This window comes from Bombina bombina, chromosome 12 (genome assembly GCF_027579735.1).
Source record: "Bombina bombina isolate aBomBom1 chromosome 12, aBomBom1.pri, whole genome shotgun sequence".
NCBI classification, from domain to species: domain Eukaryota; kingdom Metazoa; phylum Chordata; class Amphibia; order Anura; family Bombinatoridae; genus Bombina; species Bombina bombina.
This window is the reverse complement of record NC_069510.1, coordinates 111,490,935-111,511,556: the sequence shown is the minus strand read 5'-3', so window position 1 is coordinate 111,511,556 and position 20,622 is coordinate 111,490,935. Positions and strand designations below refer to the sequence as shown.

General features: G+C 37.8%; 1 protein-coding gene across 1 annotated transcript in view; it reads right to left on the bottom strand.

Moving 5' to 3' along the window:
* Window positions 1-20,622, bottom strand: part of MAPKAP1 (MAPK associated protein 1) — a 451,857-nt gene that overhangs the window by 363,406 nt on the left and 67,829 nt on the right. The window contains exon 3 of the mRNA XM_053695639.1: window positions 20,317-20,406. Within this exon, the coding sequence (XP_053551614.1) occupies window positions 20,317-20,406 (90 nt within the window). The remainder of the gene's footprint in view (window positions 1-20,316; window positions 20,407-20,622) is intronic.

The following is a 20,622-nucleotide window of genomic DNA, read 5'->3' as shown; positions in this document are numbered from 1 at the left end:
GTACTGAGATACAATGGCGCTAACTGGGCAAGAACTTTGTCATTTATTTCCTAAAGTTATTTATCTATGTATAGTATATATCAGCAATTAAACAGATCTGGGAATGAAAATAGCATTTAAAATGACATCATAGTACCTGCTCTTATTCCTCAGCGCATGGGATTTTTGTACTACTGATGCGCTAACGCCGATGTGTTTAACCCCTGCTAAGGGGGAGGGGTTTAACAGCAGGTAGCAGCAGTCACTCCACCAATCCCTGGCTGTGTTCAGTTCGTCAGTTACTTTTAACAATGGATACCAAGAGAACAATGCAAATTAAATAATAGTAGTATTTGTTTAAAAAATTGCATGATCTTTTCTTTAAAGCCATTGCTCCCCTGCAAAACTATGTACACAAAACTAACCTATACTAAGTTTCAAGAAGCTCAATGAATAGAATATGGTTTGGAGTGGAATAGATCTGCACAAGGACCTATGTGTGAGGAGGGAGGGGCAAGCATTACAATGGAATATAATGTTATTGATTTAGTTACATAAAACTATTTCAATTGTTATTATTAAGCTAATCATTATTTTTCTCCTTCCAATAAAGTACAGCTGAAAAGTTGATCAAATATGAATGATTACTGAGCTAAACTGGAGATAGTTCACCTCCAAATAATTTAATGTTCTATCTATGCAAATCTATTGATATATAATAAAATCATTAAAGTTGAAATATAACTGGAAAAATAATCTGAAAAGTTATTATTCTTAACATGAAAATTATTATTTAAATTGGTCTTACTGATTAGTGATTTAAATCAAATCCATCCTTGTTAGGAACACATTTTTTTTAACCTTTACAATTTAGGCTAGGTCTTCCCTCACACTAACCTAATGAGCGCAAATTGCTTATCGCGTCCCATGCTAATAATAGCGCGCCACTTGTAATTTAGCCAATAGAGATGAAGGCCTCTAGTTATCAAGCTCCGTAATTTGCTTGCATTCGCCGGCCCAATACGCCCGCCTAAGCTTGTCTCACATCGTCGCCGCCGCAGACCTGAATACGCTCGCCAAAGTTATTAAAAAAGCTGTCCAAAAGCCACGCACCAAGTACGGGGCGATGAGCAGCGGACTGTGAGAGTTATCACTCATCCGATCTTGCTGCTCTTCGGCTTTTCTACAGCTTTATTAATACCCCTGTCACTAAGCACTCACACTATACTATATTGTTCTACTCCCTATACCGGCGCCCCCGTAGCCCCCCGCAACTAAATAAAGTTATTAACCCCAAAACCTCCGCTCCTAGACCCCGCCACAACTATAATAAATGTATTAACCCCTAAACCGCCGCTCCCGGACCCCGCCGCCACCTACATTATACCTATTAACCCCTATCCTGCCCCCCCTATACCGCCGCCACCCATAATAAATTTATTAACCCCTATCCTGCGGATCCCGGGCCTCGCCGCAACTAAATAAATTGTTTAACCCCTAAACCGCCGCTCCCGGACCACGCCGCCACCTATATTAAACTTATTAACCCCTAATCTGCCCCCCTACACCGTCGCCACATATATTAAATTAATTAACCCCTATCCTGCCCCCCTATACCGCCGCAACCTATAATAAAATTATTAACCCCTAAACCGAAGTCTAACCCTAACCCTAACACCCCCCTAACTTAAATATTAATTAAATAAATCTAAATAAAATTACTATTATTAACTAAATTATTCCTAGTTAAAACTAAATACTTACCTTTAAAATAAACCCTACTATAGCTACAATCTAACTAATAATTATATTCTAGCTATTTTAGGATTTATTTTTATTTTACAGGCAACTTTGTATTTATTTTAACTAGGTACAATAGTTATTAAATAGTTATTAACTATTTAATAACTACCTAGCTAAAAGAAATAGAAAATTACCTGTAAAATAAATCCTAACCTAAGTTACAATTAAACCTAACACATCACTATCATTAACTAAATTAAATTAATTAACTACAAATACCTACAATTAAATAAACTAACTAAAGTACAAAAAATAAAAAAACTAAGTTAAAAAAAATATATAAAAAACTAAGTTACAAAAAATAAAAAAATATTACAAGATTTTTAAGCTAATTACACCTAATCTAAGCCCCCTAATAAAATAACAAAGCCCCCCAAAATAAAAAAAATGCCCTACTCTATTCTACATTAAAAAGTTAACAGCTCTTTTACCAGCCTTTAAAAGGGCTTTTTGCGGGGCATGCCCCAAAGTAATAAAGTAATCAGCTCTTTTGCCTGTAAAAAAAAAATACAACCCCCCCCCCAACATTAAAACCCACCACCCACATACCCCTACTCTAACCCACCCAAACCCCCCTTAAAAAAACCTAACACTAACCCCCTGAAGATCAACCTACCTTTAGCCGCCTTCAGCCAGCCGGCCACCGATGGAACAGAAGAGGACATCCGAAGCGGCCGAAGTCATCATCCTAGGTGAGCTGAAGAGGTCTTCCATCCGATAGAAGTCTTCATCCATGCGGCGTCTTCAATCTTCATCCATCCGGAGCGGAGCGGAGCCTTCTTCAAACGAGCCGACGCGGAGCCATCCTCTTCCAATGACGCCTACCCGACGAATGGATATTCCTTTAAGTGACGTCATCCAAGATGGCGTCCCTCGAATTCCGATTGGCTGATAGGATTCTATCAGCCAATCGGAATTAAGGTAGGAAAAATCTGATTGGCTGATGCAATCAGCCAATCAGATTCAAGTTCAATCCGATTGGCTGATCCAATCAGCCAATCAGATTGAGCTCGCATTCTATTGGCTTGCGCGATAATCCGATGAGCGTAAAAAGCCGTATTTACAATATCGCAAGCGTGATAACATATTTCCCCATAGAAGTCAAAGGAGCAAACCCAATCACATATTCTCAATCGCGTTAATGAAAATATGAGTATTTCACATTCCAATGTTCTTCACATAGCAAAATATGTTCTATTTATTGATAAATACATATTTCTACATATATCTGATGATATTTTACAATATATATCTATACATATATATATATATATATATATATATAATATATATATATGTATAGAGATAAAAAGATATATATAGGAATATATATTTAAAAATACATATAATGTATTCTGCTATGTGCAGAACAATGGAATGTTAACTATTTACAGTACAATCTGTTAAACATTATTAAATATAAATATTGCATAAATATTATTTTACATGTTTTCATATACTTAACTGCAAAGGGATCCAATGCATTTATATATATATATATATATGTGTGTGTAAGTGTGTGTGTGTGTGTGTATGTACATATGTATTTATGTGGTTATATGTGTATATATGTCTGTAAATACATATTTACACATATAAATACATAAATACATATGTACACAGCATATAAACACATATATATATATATATATACATATATATATACACACACAGATACACACATACATATTTAGACAATGTATACGTATGTATCTTTATGTTAAAGCCCTTTGCAGCTTTTTTTTTTTTTTTTTTTAATAACACCTGAAACCTCATATTTTGAGCCCTTATAACTTTTTTGTGCAATATTTGTTTGTAATAATGTTCATTAGATGGTGTTATTATGAGTGTAACGGTACTTTGTTATGTATTTTTATGTGTTAACAGAGTTCTGAGGACGCAGTAATCATTTTAGCGTAAATCACAATTGTGCTCACTGGGGCAGTGACAAAACCACAAGGATCTGAAATGAATTAGAGGAAAATAAATAAAAATGAAGAATGAAAGTGCTTATTTTTTTCTTTTTACTACTTTTAAACCTTTGCATGGGGAATTAATGTCCCGTTAAATATTTAAATGTGGGTTCTACAGACAAATAACACAGAGTTGCCATCCCTTAAAAAAACAAAATGTATGCTTACCTGATAAAATCATATATTTCATGACGGTGAGAGTCTACAAAATATTCCTCTCCTGACCACAAGGAGGAGGCAAAAACATAAATTATGCTTACCTGATAATTTTCTTTTCTTCTAACGGGAAGAGTCCACAGCTGCATTCATTACTTTTGGGAAATACAGAACCTGCCCACCAGGAGGAGGCAAAGACACCCCAGCCAAAGGCTTAAATACCTCCCCCACTTCCATCATCCCCCAGTCATTCTGCCAAGGGAACAAGGAAAAGTAGGAGAAATATCAGGGTGAAAAAAGGTGCCAGAAGAACAAAAAATTACAGCCGCCTCATAGATAAAAACACGGGCAGGAGCTGTGGACTCTTCCCATCAAAAGAGTCCACAGCTGCATTTATTACTTTTGGGAAAACAATACCCAAACTAGAGGACACTGAATGCAAACAACGGGTGGGTACAAAAGGCGGCCCCTTCGAAAGGCACCACAGCCTGAAATTACTCGACACCCTATAAAAATATAGACGACACGGGTGAAAACCCGAAGCCCAGGTAACTGCACATTAGTTACACCGCCAGCAAAGCCGAACTAGAGACCACTCAGTCCCAGAGTCCGTACAGCACAAACAACCTCAGAGGAGTCAGCCCCACGGTTCTCGACTACCATGAAGGTACCCAACCGAAAGACAAGGACCGCTATCTGCCCCCAAAAAGGAGAACAGATTCCCAGGAGAAATCTAAAGGATCATTCCACACGGCTCAACAAACATAGAACAACCCATGGTTGTCTTTCAATAGTAGCGCCGAGGGAGACGAACTCCCTAGAAACACAAGGACCTAATAAAAAAAAGAGATCCATACACAGGGAAACACGTCCCAAAAAGGATTTGAGGGACACCCTCATATCCCTGACCCAGTACCATACCATAAGGTACTTCCCTGTTGCCTCGTATCAGATTGAAACCTGCAGGCTAGGCAAGCAGAGGCACAGAAAAAGGATAACTACCCCAACAGTTAGTAAAGAGCTCTCCAAGAGAACACCAACCTGTCTGAACAGGAACTCTCAATGACCAGTTTCCAGGTAGGAAAGCTGACTCAACCATTGTGAAACCCAAAACACCAAAAAGGCGTTTAAAGGCTTGCTAGCACCTATTCAAAGTGCAAATAGCTGTAGCTGATTTAAAACTGCAAACCTTCCAAAGACTCAACAACAGCCCTCCGAATACCGGGCTCCAGGAAGCGTCCCCTTCCAGCACCAGATGCCAGTAAAAAAGAAGAGGACCGACTCTTGAAGAAAACGGTCAACACTGCATAAATTAACCGATCCCCGACCTTCCCTCCAGGGTGCAAGTCCCAGATCAAGGCTAGTCAAAGCCCGAAGACAAAAGACCCAGACCTCTGGAAGAGAAAAGGATGGGTCAACGAGGAACAAAGCCCCCGAGTAGACCTCTGACCAGTACTAAAAACGCCATGCTACCATGTGTCAGGGTAGACATTGTGCTTGGGTACGAGACCCCCTACATTGCTGTCTTCCCCAAAGAGGAACACTTCATAAGGGAAGAGGGCTCTCAGACCACCAGCATCTATATATCAGAATCCAACATTTAGCAGGAGCCCCAACAGGGTTCAAAACCCCCAACCCCCTGCTGCAGGAACGGTGGAACTAATTACTACTCCACAACTCCCTTTCCAGGATTCTGAAAACGCAAGAAGGGAAAAACACTTACAAGGCAAGAAACAAGGACCCACAGGTCACCACAGATACTAAGGTCCCCGCTCTAGAAGAGAAGGGGACTAAAGCAACGGAAACCACCCTACCATAGAGGCGAGACACCTCTGCCATATTGCCAACCCAGTTGAAGACACCTGGAGTCTACAAGGAACATCAGATGCGCTAGAAGACCAGTAGGGACCCGTCAGAGAGACCTAGAACCTAAGCCACAGACAGATAGGCATCTCCCATAAGAAACAGAGCCCCGCCCCCCTCTGAGAGAGGCACGCGGGACCACAACTCCTAAGGTGAGACCGAACCGTCCACACCCATTCAGGGAGAGACATGGACCTAGGCCAGAGTCTTCAAAAAACGGAATAGATTGAAAGATCTAACTTCCTGAGGAACCCCAAGCTGCCTCCTATGATTAGGAGCACACCCTCTAAAGTCCGTAGACTTGACAATCTAGCAACAGCCTCAAACCCAAGAGTCTGAAAGAATTCCTGAACAGTTTAAAAATTCAGCACTCAGCGCACTTGGATCGCAAAAAAAAAAACACGTGTTACGCACACTGGCAAGGTAGCAACCAACACCCAAAGATGAATGAGAACCCTGGACCTTGCTTGCCATCCCAGAGAGCTAGACGTAAAGCGCCCTCCACGGAGCCCCTAATGGAACATCGAGGATAAATTGTCCAACTACCTGACCCCAGAAGGTCGACCGTCTGTAACCGACCTCAACTCTTCACTGTCAAGCCCCAAGGCTAGATTTGCAACGAGGACGCAGATAACACCCGAACGTCGAAGACCGTGGTCAGACCAAGGGTATAACATGGAAGAGACAACAGCCAGAGATCCTTGTAGCATCGATCTTCCAAAAAAACGCCACTGCAAGAAAATGTTTAATAGGCTAAAGAGTCAGCATCCGGAAGAACATCAAGTGAAGACGCAAATCGTTCACCACTCGGAACACCAGACCACATAGGTCACTCACATCTACCAACTCCAAGGAATAGAAACTATGGTTTTGACTCCCCAGGGACCTAAAAAGAACCATGACGACATCTGCAAAAACAGATCCATATCCCAGGCGGGTAGCCCGAAAAAGCCAACCTTAGATCGGCACTCACAACCTTCCATTCAGAGGGGTTGTATCTAAACAGTAGGCCTCATACTTCGAATAAGATCCGAGCCCGGAGTCCATAGCAATAGGCCAAGTGACATTCAGAATCCAACAGGATTAAATCAGCACCACAAGGGTGACATGAACCCGGGTAACAGTAGAAAGGAGTCCGACCAGTAACTGCCTGGTATAAGGACACTCCAGAACTGCCCAAGGTCCAAGAAAATTTGACCCGAAGGTTCAATAAATGAACTAGAAAACATAATTTGATTATTCAAAAAGTGCCCAACTTCCGAGGAAGTGCCCATGCGACCACAAAATCTCAAGTATCGGTTCCAGAGAAGAACATTCTCAAAAACAAAAATCTAACAGCCATGAGCTTAAGAAAAAACAAATTAAACACATCCATCCGGATCAAAAATAAAAAGGAAGGTAGCACCCATCAGGTGAACACCCAAGGTGAATGAGAACGCCAACGGGACCAGCCGATCAGAGGCCCCATTCACCCAAGTTCAGAACTGGAACCGAAACATAAAGAAAAAATAAAACGGAGACGTTAAGGAGATTGGCACCCATCACAAGGTGCACCGTGGCACACTGCCACTGTCACACAAAAAGGGCGCGCAATCTCGAGAGATTGCATCATTAAGATAAGGCTGTTATGTTCCGTACAAGCTGTGAGCCTAGGTATTGCTACACACCAGCAGATAGAACCACATAACAAACATGATTAAAGTCCCACCCTGTTCAATAACCCCCCTCAGGAGATATTAACCCATGATTGCTTATAAAGATAAAAGGAGTCCCACTAGGACCCTACTTTGTTTTGTTAACATTACATTCACTTATCGAAATAAAATTAAACGATCTTACCAGAATCTACGCCGTGGAACAGGAACACGGTCCTTCAAGTGTGACAGATAGTAGCCTCGCTTCTTACATGGACTTGAGTAAATAAAGGTAGGCAACGAAACTCGTCAACGCTAATTACCAAGGAGCTGTTAATATGAGTCGGGATGGGTTCGCAGAAAAACTCTCCCCGCATCTCCGGACTCTAACTTTCATCCATGCTCTCACTGAGAGGCTGACAGGATTATTTAAAACTACAATCCATTGCGAAGAGCACTACCCTCCATAAGAAACTATCTCGAACTTCTGACACTTCTCTGCCAACCTCCTGTGAGGAAAGGCAAAGAATGACTGGGGGATGAGGGAAGTAGGGGGAGGTATTTAAAGGGGCACTGAACCCAATTTTTTTCTTTTGTGATTCAGATAGAGCATTAAATTTTAAGCAACTTTCTAATTTACTCCTATTATCAAATTTTCTTCATTCTCTTGGTATCTTTATTTAAAATGCAAGAATGTAAGTTTAGATGCCGGCCCATTTTTGGTGAACAACCTGGGTTGTTCTTGCTGATTGGTGGATAAATTCATCCACCAATAAAAAAGTGCTATCCAGAGGTCTGAACCAAAAAAAGCTTAGATTTCTTTTTTCAAATAAAGATAGTAAGAGAACGAAGAAAAAATGATAATGGGAGTAAATTAGAAAGTTGCTTAAAATTGAATGCTCTATCTGAATCACAAAAGAAAAAATGTGGGTTCAGTGTCCCTTTAAGCCTTTGGCTGGGGTGTCTTTGCCTCCTCCTGGTGGCCAGGATCTGTATTTCCCAAAAGTAATGGATGCAGCTGTGGACTCTTCCCGTTTAAGAAGAAACTATGCTGCAACAGTCCAGAGCTTTAAATCCCTCACACTTCCAATGATCCTCAGTAATACATATAGCCAAGTAGTTGAGGAAAAAAGAAAAGCAAGAAATATGAAGTGGGACAAAGAAGTGCAAAACAAGTACTGCTACCACCTGAACAAAAAGAAAGGGCACTGCTTGTGGACTCTCACTATCATAAAAGAAATTAATTAACAATTGAAGCGTAAATGTTGTTTTTCGTTCATCAGATGGTGAGTGTCCATGAGACATCAATACTGATCCTGGCCTTCCTCCAATTATGGCGTTGCTTTAGGCAATTATTCCCCCGAAGGGGAAGCCGTGATTGGAGGATGCCAGAATCGTCATTTCTGATGTAGGAAGAGGCTTGCGACGGGCTGGAGAAGCACTGTAGCGGCTTTCAAGAAGAAAAGGTAAGTATTTTAACAAAATCAGTGAAATGTAAAGTTTGATGAATGAAAGTGCCCCTGTTTATAATAGGATTTTTAAAAACTGGGCACTCATTCCGCAAACTTTACATTCACTTTAAAGTGCTTAAAGGAGCAATGCTCTAATGTGACAGAAGGTTTTATAATTGCAATATTGGTTGCATATAACTGTGTGTTTATACCCTGTAAATGGATTAAACAATAAAGTCAGTACCGCAGCAGAAACAGCTGTCTGTGAAAAGGTTATATGCCACTGCTTCTGTAATATCTCTGTGTATAATGTTGTTAACCAACTTGAATCCTAAACTACATAAAGTACAAGACAAAGCTAAATATCTTAATTGTATATAAACTATATATCTAATCCAAGCTATGTCTCAGGAGCTAGACTATATTACAATTTAACAGTAGTATTACATTTGTTAAATATGTTACAACAGTATTGGCATCACTGCAACCAATATTCTGTGAAGCTTCTTCTAGAAAGGGCACCAATAACTCTTCCTGTAAAGTCTGACAAGGTTGGAGAATATGTTTGCAATGATCTAGGACCGCTCCTGCAACCAGCGTGCCGAGATACTTGATAGTCTTAGGTTTGTAATTGTGCTCTGCCTTCTTCAGACCACAGGTTTTCAGTTGTGCAGCAAGTCCAGAGAATGGAATGGCTATAGTACAGCATTGTTTTTGTGATTTTGGTTTATGTTTGAGGTTATTGGCCCTAATTAATCAAACTCCAGGCGCACAAGGTCCCTGTCTGAGAACCTTATCAGTCCAGCATCGCAGACAGAGGGCAGCAGAGTTATCATTGCACAAACAATGGCTTGTTTAGCCACGCCCCTGCTCTCACACAACCAAAGACATGAGAGCAGGGCTTGTCAATCATCCTTGTCTTGAACAAGATGAATTAACTTTATTAAGACCGCAGCTACTTAACTGGTGTTTTAGGCCCACGCAGGCTCCGAAGCTATGTCCGCAGCTTCTTAAATGGAGCCCATTGTCTTGTTGAAATGGCTGCACGGAATACAAAGTAACTATTTAAAGGGATATCAAACCCAAAATTTTTCTTTTGTGATTCAGACAGAACAGACCATTTTAAAAAGTCTCCAATTTACTTCTATTATCAAATTTGCTTTGTTCCCATGATATTCTGTGTAGAAGAGATACCTAGGTAGGCATCTGGAGCACTAAGTGACAGTAAATAGTACTGCCATTTTGTGCTCTAGCTAATAGATAACATTTAGTGCTCCAGAAATGGGCCAGCTCCTAAGCTTATGTCGCTGCTTTTCAACAAAAGATACAAAGAGAACGAAGAAAATTGATAATAGAAGTAAATTAGAAAGTTGTTTAAAATCGTATGCTCTATCTGAATCATGAAATAAAAATGTTGGGTTTTATATCCCTTTAGCTGGTTTTAAAGTCATTGCTATATTCCACACAGCCATTGTTTGTACATTTCTTTTGTCCCTAACTTCTCTTATCGGAAAAGATTAAATAATGGAAATTTAAGTTTTAATACGGCAGCACCAATATCTTTAAAGAAAACCAGGGCTATTGGAAAACCCCCAGTTTATAGAATTAAAGTACAGGAAAAATAGACAAAATCAATATTTAAAGTATACTGTTGTTTTAATACACGCAGTTAATTTGTTCAACGCAACCTTAAAACATTTAGGGCCAGATTACAAGTGAAGCGCTAAATATCGATTTCTATAAAGCGGTATTTGCACTCCACTTTGTAATACCAGCACACGCTAATGTGCCCTGCTATTACAAGTTTGGTGCAATGTGAACGCGACCTTGCATTCGCATGGCACGGAAGCATTGTGCTCACAAAAGCGCACTTCCATAGCCTCCAATGGAGTGATTGGCAGCATTTATAAATATATGTATTGTATATGATTGTATACATATATATTTATGTGTTAATATGCTTATATACATATATATTTACTGTATGTGTTAATATGTGTATATACATATATATTTATGTGTTACTATGTGTATATACATATATATTTATGTGTTACTATGTGTATATACATATATATCTATGTGTTAATATGTGTATATACATATATATTTATGTGTTACTATGTGTATATACATATATATTTATGTGTTACTATGTGTATATACATATATATTTATGTGTTACTATGTGTATATACATATATATCTATGTGTTAATATGTGTATATACATATATATATTTATGTGTTAATATGCTTATATACATATATATTTACTGTATGTGTTAATGTGTATATACATATATATTTATGTGTTAATATGTGTATATACAGATATATATTTATGTGTTAATATGTGTATATACATATATATTTATGTGTTACTATGTGTATATACATATATATTTATGTGTTACTATGTGTATATACATATATATTTATGTGTTACTATGTGTATATACATATATATTTATGTGTTACTATGTGTATATACATATATATTAATGTGTTACTATGTGTATATACATATATATTTATGTGTTACTATGTGTATATACATATATATTTATGTGTTACTATGTGTATATACATATATATTTATGTGTTAATATGTGTATATACAGATATATATTTATGTGTTAATATGTGTCTATACAGATATATATTTATGTGTTACTATGTGTATATACATATATATATTTATGTGATAATATGTGCATATAAATATATATTTATGTGTTAATATGTGTATATACATATATATTTATGTGATAATATGTGTATATAAATATATATTTATGTGTTAATATGTGTATATACATATATATTTATGTGTTAATATGTGTATATACAGATATATATTTATGTGTTAATATGTGTATATACATATATATTTATGTGTTAATATGTGTACATACATATATATTTATGTGTTACTATGTGTATATACATATATATTTATGTGTTACTATGTGTATATACATATATATTTATGTGTTACTATGTGTATATACATATATATTTATGTGTTACTATGTGTATATACATATATATTTATGTGTTACTATGTGTATATACATATATATTTATGTGTTACTATGTGTATATACATATATATTTATGTGTTACTATGTGTATATACATATATATTTATGTGTTAATATGTGTATATACATATATATTTATGTGTTACTATGTGTATATACATATATATTTATGTGTTACTATGTGTATATACATATATATTTATGTGTTACTATGTGTATATACATATATATTTATGTGTTACTATGTGTATACATATATATTTATGTGTTAATATGTGTATATACATATATATTTATGTGTTAATATGTGCATATACATATATATTTATGTGTTAATATGTGTATATACATATATATTTATGTGTTAATATGTGCATATACATATATATTTATGTGTTAATATGTGTATACATATATATTTATGTGTTAATATGTCTATATACATATGTATTTATGTGTTAATATGTGTCTATACATATATATTTATGTGTTAATATGTGTATACATATATATTTATGTGTTAATATGCTTATATACATATATATTTATGTGTTAATATGTGTATATACATATATATTTATGTGTTACTATGTGTATATATATATATATTTATGTGTTAATATGTGTATATACATATATATTTATGTGTTACTATGTGTATATACATATATATTTATGTGTTAATATGTGTATACATATATATTTATGTGTTACTATGTGTATATACATATATATTTATGTGTTAATATGTGTATATACATATATATTTATGTGTTACTGTGTGTATATACCTATATATTTATGTGTTAGCATGTGTATATACATATATATTTATGTGTTAATATGTGTATATACATATATATTTATGTGTTACTATGTGTATATACATATATATTTATGTGTTACTATGTGTATATACATATATATTTATGTGTTACTATGTGTATACATATATATTTATGTGTTAATATGTGTATATACATATATATTTATGTGTTAATATGTGCATATACATATATATTTATGTGTTAATATGTGTATATACATATATATTTATGTGTTAATATGTGCATATACATATATATTTATGTGTTAATATGTGTATACATATATATTTATGTGTTAATATGTCTATATACATATGTATTTATGTGTTAATATGTGTCTATACATATATATTTATGTGTTAATATGTGTATACATATATATTTATGTGTTAATATGCTTATATACATATATATTTATGTGTTAATATGTGTATATACATATATATTTATGTGTTACTATGTGTATATATATATATATTTATGTGTTAATATGTGTATATACATATATATTTATGTGTTACTATGTGTATATACATATATATTTATGTGTTAATATGTGTATACATATATATTTATGTGTTACTATGTGTATATACATATATATTTATGTGTTAATATGTGTATATACATATATATTTATGTGTTACTGTGTGTATATACATATATATTTAGGTGTTACTATGTGTATATACATATATATTTATGTGTTTATATGTGTATATAAATATATATTTATATGTTAATATGTGTATATACATATATATTTATGTGTTAATATGTATATACATATATATTTATGTGTTACTATGTGTATATACATATATATTTATGTGTTAATATGTATATACATATATATTTATGTGTTACTATGTGTATATACATATATATTTATGTGTTAATATGTGTATACATATATATTTATGTAACTATAAAATATCAAGAGAGAACTCAAAGGGTATACATTAATATCCTTTGAAAGAGAGGAAAACACAGCACTCGTGACTTTGGAACAAAATGATTTTAATTTAATTAGCCCTCCGAAAGTAAGAGCAAGCACCAACAAATATACAAACACTTGAACATATCAACCTGTTAAAAAAGGTAAGGACTAAACAGTACCGCTGTCACTAAACATCGTATCTATTATACATAGCAATACAAGATTATATAGTCTATGTTACAGTGTATACAATATTCAATTGACACAATAGACACGTAGCATGTGAAAAGATATACTTAAATAGTCCAGAACAACAGTCCCAGAGTGGAATTAACCACAGTTCCAGCTGCATGTTATGTCAGGTACTCACATAGCACAAAACACAGGCGTTCCGCTTGAGGAAAGGTAACTCTCACAAAGTAGGCTGATCTTGTGACTCGTGACGTCATTCCATGGGATGGACTAGCCTCCGAGTATTGCTCTCCATACACTCTGTGTTATGCATTTGTTGCCATAGGTTAGCAACGCCTACTCCCCTCTGCTGATTGGATCACTGCTCCAACAAATATTATTATTATTGAAACTTTCAAAAAGGTGACACATATACACCGCAGACATAAGCGGCAAGGGAAGTCATCAAGCAACAGACGTCTGGGAAAGTCTGACCACAGGCAGCTTACTTCATCTGTCTAGAGGGTCACGTAACAGGAGAACTACCTGCTGTTACATGACCCTCTAAAGTCGAAGTGAACTAGAAATTCAAGATTGTCCTTTGTGTTAAGAAATCAAGAGAGTCCAAGCCTTCCATTGAGTCCTGGAGTAAAGTCCAAAACAAGGGATCAACAAGCAGGACCTGGATACCTGGAGGTCTTCATACAGGGATACAGAGATTGAACCATCTTTACCCACAAAAAGCAGGTACCTTACCTCATATGATTGGGGTACTAGCCGGTAAGCAGGAATAACTTACTTCATGATATCACATAAAGAATAGAGGAATAGAAGAAAACCTTCCTCAACAGCATAAAAACTGTCACACAAATACTATTGAAAAACTATTTTTTTTCCTCAAAAAAGGAATATATTTATATTTCTGGAAGAAAATATACAGCAGAGCGCCTGTATTTCATTATTGATATCTCTTTCTACTGTACATATATATTTATGTGTTAATATATTTACTGTGAACACAAAGTTCCCATAGAGCGCAATGTAAAGGCACTTTTCAGTGACACCCCATTCCCACCAAATGTAAAGCCCCGAAACTGCCTAGTACATTTTTTTAATACAAAAACAATAATGCCCTCTATTTTGAGGGCATTTGGGGCACTTAAAGAAAATTAACCAAAGATCTGATCTCTGGTTAATTTTCTGAGCGCTAATTGCTACCGCGGGCTAACAGCAGCAATAACCAGCCACTTGCAATGGCTGTTTCATTATTGCGTCCCCGCAAACGGGCAAATTTGTCCATTTGCGGGAGCGCGATAATTTAGCGCTCTACTTAATCTAGCCCTTACTTTGTATGCAGATCTATTTGTTTTATTGCTGGTATATATCATACTGATTTATAGGGAAGTAAAGATCATATTTTATACATTATATCACATTTGTGTATCTACCCAGTTATCTTTAGCAAGACCTGGTCAGGAATATTAAAAAAATAACATGATGGAAATTTAAAGGGACAGTAAACACATTGCAATAACAACATTATATCTCCAGTCTTCCAATAGATTAACATAACAGCATAGTCCTAATGTTATTAGAACATATTACCTTGTTTGCGGCAATTGTTTTCCAATAGTCAAAATATACCCACCACTATCCTTACTTGGAGGAGCCAATCAGGAGTCTGGATAAAACAGGGCTTACCACTGTCATTGTGTAAATCTCCATTGTTTGGCTTCAGTGAAAATGATAAGATAACTCATCAGTTAGGGACATATATGTAGCACGGTTAGGCTTGTGAAGCCTGTCATGTGCTCTTTCAGTTTAAAGGACTGGAAAATACACAATGTTCATACTTAAAGGAAAAGGGGGCAAATAAAAAAATTACAGTCTATCGATTGTGTGACGGTACCAACCGGATACCAAGGGTTAACACCAGGGAACAATGTCCTGCATAGGGAATCAGCAATTCACAACCCAGCCAGTTTTCAGGTTTTAAACAGAATGAATTTTATTAAGGCTCATATGCCCAGTATTTATGCAGGTCTGACCCCCCCCAGAAGGGGGGTTGAAAGAATGTTGTACATTAGATGGAGGGAACACGCCCTTTTACATGATACAATAGAATACCTTGCTCAAGCTGATAACAATTTAAACACAGACACACACTTGGCTTTCCTTATCATCTAGGGTTTGCTCTCTGAGGTTGATTAAACAATGGACTGTGTATCAATAACATTAATGACAGTGCACCATAGCTGAGGCTAAAGCTGAACACAGTTAACTCTTTCAGTGCTGACAGAAGGGTCTGTCACATCTACATAGCACAATATACAGCCTATAGACAACCTTTCTCACGTTATAGTCCAGAAGTGGCTAGGTTTGCCACAATGCTCCCCCAGAACCAAGCCGGCATACACAGTCTGATCCCAACGGATCGGCTTGGGGATGTCCGGGGCAACAACTTTCGGCTCAAGTAAGCTACGGGGTGTTCTCCGCCATCTGCTCCAACTTGGCTCAGTACTGCCCCCACCCCAAACATGGAAGCGTCTCTTCCCGGAGGGACTGGGCTTGGGTAGTCACAGGGTTAACATCAGCGGGATCCATGGGAGCATAGGCAGAAACAAGGGGGGCCAAGTCATTTCCAAGGAGAACATCAGCAGGTAAGTCCTTCTTGACCCCCACATTCACAAGTCTAGCGCCCACTCCCCAATCCAAATGTACCCTGGCAACAGGTAGGCGGAACACAGTGCCCCCTGCTACCCTCACAGCCACAGTGTCTCCAGTGTGCTGTTTCTCAGGCACCAAGTTCTCTTGAAGCAAGGTCATGGTAGCACCAGTATCCCGTAGACAACTGACCTCCTTCCCATTCACTTTAACCCGTTGCCGGTTATTCCGGTGGGCAGCTTGCACGGGGTCTGCTTCATGTAGGCTGCCCCAGCATTCTGGCGCCTCTACGTAGCGGGCCACAGGCTGAGGATTATGTGGGATTCCGCCAGCGGGTCTTCTCCAGGACTGTGCTTGATTCGCTGCGTTTAGGGGACACTCTGGTCTTTTGTGCCCTAGTTGCTTACATCCAAAGCACCGAATAGGTTGTGAGTAGCCCCGCGAATTGAACCGGGCTCTCTGAGGGTAGTTCGTGGCCGGAGGCCGTGTGGTATAGCGGTGCGCCGGGGGTTGGTAACTGGCAGCTGCTGGGGTGACTGGGGGTCTGTACTCCACTCTAGCAGTGGGCAATCGGTATACTGCTCCCCCTGCCCCTCGTACTGCCACGGATCCACCAGTGGGTGCTGTATCCGGCACCAAATGGGGAGCTATCAGGGTTAAAGTAGCTCCCGAATCCCGAAGTCCCTGGACCGACATCACCTCATGCAGAATTCCCAGGGGTTCCTCGGCTTGGGTGCTCAACACCTCATGAGCGGCTGGCTCCGTTTGGTAATGGTGAGCAGCCGCCCTTGGGGCCAGGTTCTGTCTGACCTGGTTCCAAGCTTGTCTGCTCCGATTTTGGGTGCACTCACGTGCCATATGTCCCCACTGCTTGCAGGTGTGGCATTGTATATTAGCCCGTCCGTTGTTAGGCTGTAGTCCATGGCGCCTCCTGGCATCAAAATGCTGGTCTGCTAATCTGGCTGCTTCGGTTAAGGTGAGGGGTTTTCGATCTCTCACCCATTCTTGGGCTTCTGGGGACAAGCCGTTAAAGAATTGCTCCAACAGCATCAGTTGTCGCAATTCTTCCATGGTGGTAGCTTGGCTGGCCTGTATCCACCCCTGAGATGCTTGATCCAGCTTGTGGGCCCACTCTGCATGGGAATCTCTTTCTGGCTTGCGCAGGCCTCTAAACTTGCGCCGGTATGCCTCTGAGGTAATGGCATATCTTTCCAAGATCGCTCTCTTCACTTTAGCGTAATCCTTGCTGTCCTCCCTGGGTACAGCGCGATACGCTTCCGCTGCCCTACCGGCTAGCTTGCCTGCTAGCACCGGCACCCATACGGACTGCTCCAAATCATGTAACTCGCACAGTCTCTCAAAATCCTGTAAATACCCATCAATCTCATCCTTCTCCTCACAAAACATTTTAAATGCATGGTATGGGATTTTGGGTCTTACTGGGTTGCTGAGTGCGTCCAAAATGGATTCTGCTCGGGAGGATGCATTCCGCGGACTGTGTGCCATCACGTACTCCTGCACATCTGCCATTACCACGGATAGCATATCCCGTGGTACAGGTTGGGGTAAAAATTCCAGCCTGGTCCTCATTTCCCTCTGGTATAGGGTCTCCTCCATGGCTGCTGGAGGCGTAGCGCTGCGAGCTCTGTCTCCCTCCATCAGCTCAGCAATTAATATAGCCTTGGGTTTGCTGCTGCCTATCTTTCCCCTGGCTTCTAGCAGTTCCTTTTACGTTTGTCTCTTTAGCTTAGAATAATCCATCTCCATTCACTTCGTTCCCTGGTACTCCTTCCATCTTAGTCAGTATTGTAGTAATCCCCCTCTTCCTGAGGTTACTGGCTTGTGTAGTTGCTCTTCTGGGCGATAAGGTTCATTCCGTCGCTTGCCACCAATTGTGACGGTACCAACCGGATACCAAGGGTTAACACCAGGGAACAATGTCCTGCATAGGGAATCAGCAATTCACAACCCAGCCAGTTTTCAGGTTTTAAACAGAATGAATTTTATTAAGGCTCATATGCCCAGTATTTATGCAGGTCTGACCCCCCCCAGAAGGGGGGTTGAAAGAATGTTGTACATTAGATGGAGGGAACACGCCCTTTTACATGATACAATAGAATACCTTGCTCAAGCTGATAACAATTTAAACACAGACACACACTTGGCTTTCCTTATCATCTAGGGTTTGCTCTCTGAGGTTGATTAAACAATGGACTGTGTATCAATAACATTAATGACAGTGCACCATAGCTGAGGCTAAAGCTGAACACAGTTAACTCTTTCAGTGCTGACAGAAGGGTCTGTCACATCTACATAGCACAATATACAGCCTATAGACAACCTTTCTCACGTTATAGTCCAGAAGTGGCTAGGTTTGCCACAGATTGTATTTTGGGTTAGTAACAAAACCAACTTCTGTTCTTTACAATAGAGTTTTGGAAATTGCAAGTTATATAAATCTATAATTATCCATTTTTCTACATCATGAATTCCCCCAAAAAGTGGCAAAATAAATAATGAAATATACTGCAAATTTGGTTTACTATGCATAATACATTGGTCAGTAAACCCCTTGTAAATTTGTATATAAAATATTTAGTGATGTCTAATGATAAAACGTTGCAATACTGTATTATTTTAATTATTCCTTTTACCCCCTTTTCATGTAATTTAGCTCTGAAAATGGAGCAATTTCTAATTCTCAGAACGTGAAATAACCCTTCTTAAGGCTAACCCTGCTACATATATGTCCCTAACTGGCGTTTATCAGATAGCAACTGCAAAACAATGCACTTTATACTAACTTTATAAAAAAGACTACCCTTGTCGTCTGCAGACTAAAGCTTGAATTGGCTGCTCCAAATAAGGCAAAGGGTGTGTGGAGTTTGGCTATTGAAAAAGCACTGCAGTAAAAAGGATGTTAATTTGTTCTAAAAATGTTAAGACTTGGCTGATATTTTATTCTATAGCTTGAGTGCAATCGTGATTTACGCTAGAATTATTACTGCGACTTCAGAGCTCTGGTTAACGGTTTTTCGAAACATAAAACTGTCACAAAACACATCAAAAATATGTTACAAAGTAAAGGTGCACTCATAATAACGCCATGTAATAAAAATAATTAAATAAAAATATTGCACACAAAAGTTATAAGGGCTCAAAGATATGAGATCTTGTGTATTAGAAGAAAAAAGGCAGGCAGAGGGCTTTAATATAGAGATACATACATGTCTACGGATTTATATGTATGTATAGATATATGTCTATATATGTGTACATTTGTATTTATAAGTGTGTAGGTTTTAACTATGTATTTACTGTAAATATTTCACATTCCAATGTTTGGCACATAGCAGAATATGTTCTATGTATTTATAAATAGATATTCCTTGCTATATCTATATCTATCTAGATCTATATGGGTATAGATATATATTGTACCAAAAATACCATCAGATATGTAAAAATATTTATTTATGAATAAACAAAACACATTCTGCTATGTGCAGAACAATGGAACGTGAAATATTAATATTTTCATATCGGGTTAGCGCAAATGAGTAGGGTGTTTTTTTCCACTTTTAATTTCTCCATTGACTTCTATAGGGAAATAAGTGAACACGCATGCAATAGCGTGAGAGCAAAAACTGTTTACTTTCAACTCCCAATGTGAGTGCAACCTGACGAGCGCAAAAAGCTTATTTCTAGCGCAATAAACGCTCAAGCGTAGCATTAATTTGCGCTCCACTCATAATCTAGCCCAAAGTTTACTGTCCCTTTAAATACAAAATATGGGGCTTGCTCATTACCTGAGTGACTTGTGTTCCGATCCTTCCACTGCACATTTTTACACTTGATCTGGTTCTGACGTTCTTTTCTCAGACGCTCCAGTTTCTGAGCTGGAAAACAGAAAAAAAAACAGAATTAGTTTGTCAATGAAAGTTTCCTGTGAGCAGAAATAGCAATTAATCCAAATTTCATGAATATTTCATATGGCGTGTATAGGAAGATAAAGAGAAGGGGGGAGAGAATAGAAGAGGGGGGGAACCAATGAGAAATAACGAAAGCCAGAAGGAAGAAAGGAGAGGAAACGCAGGGCAAGAATTGTAGAACAG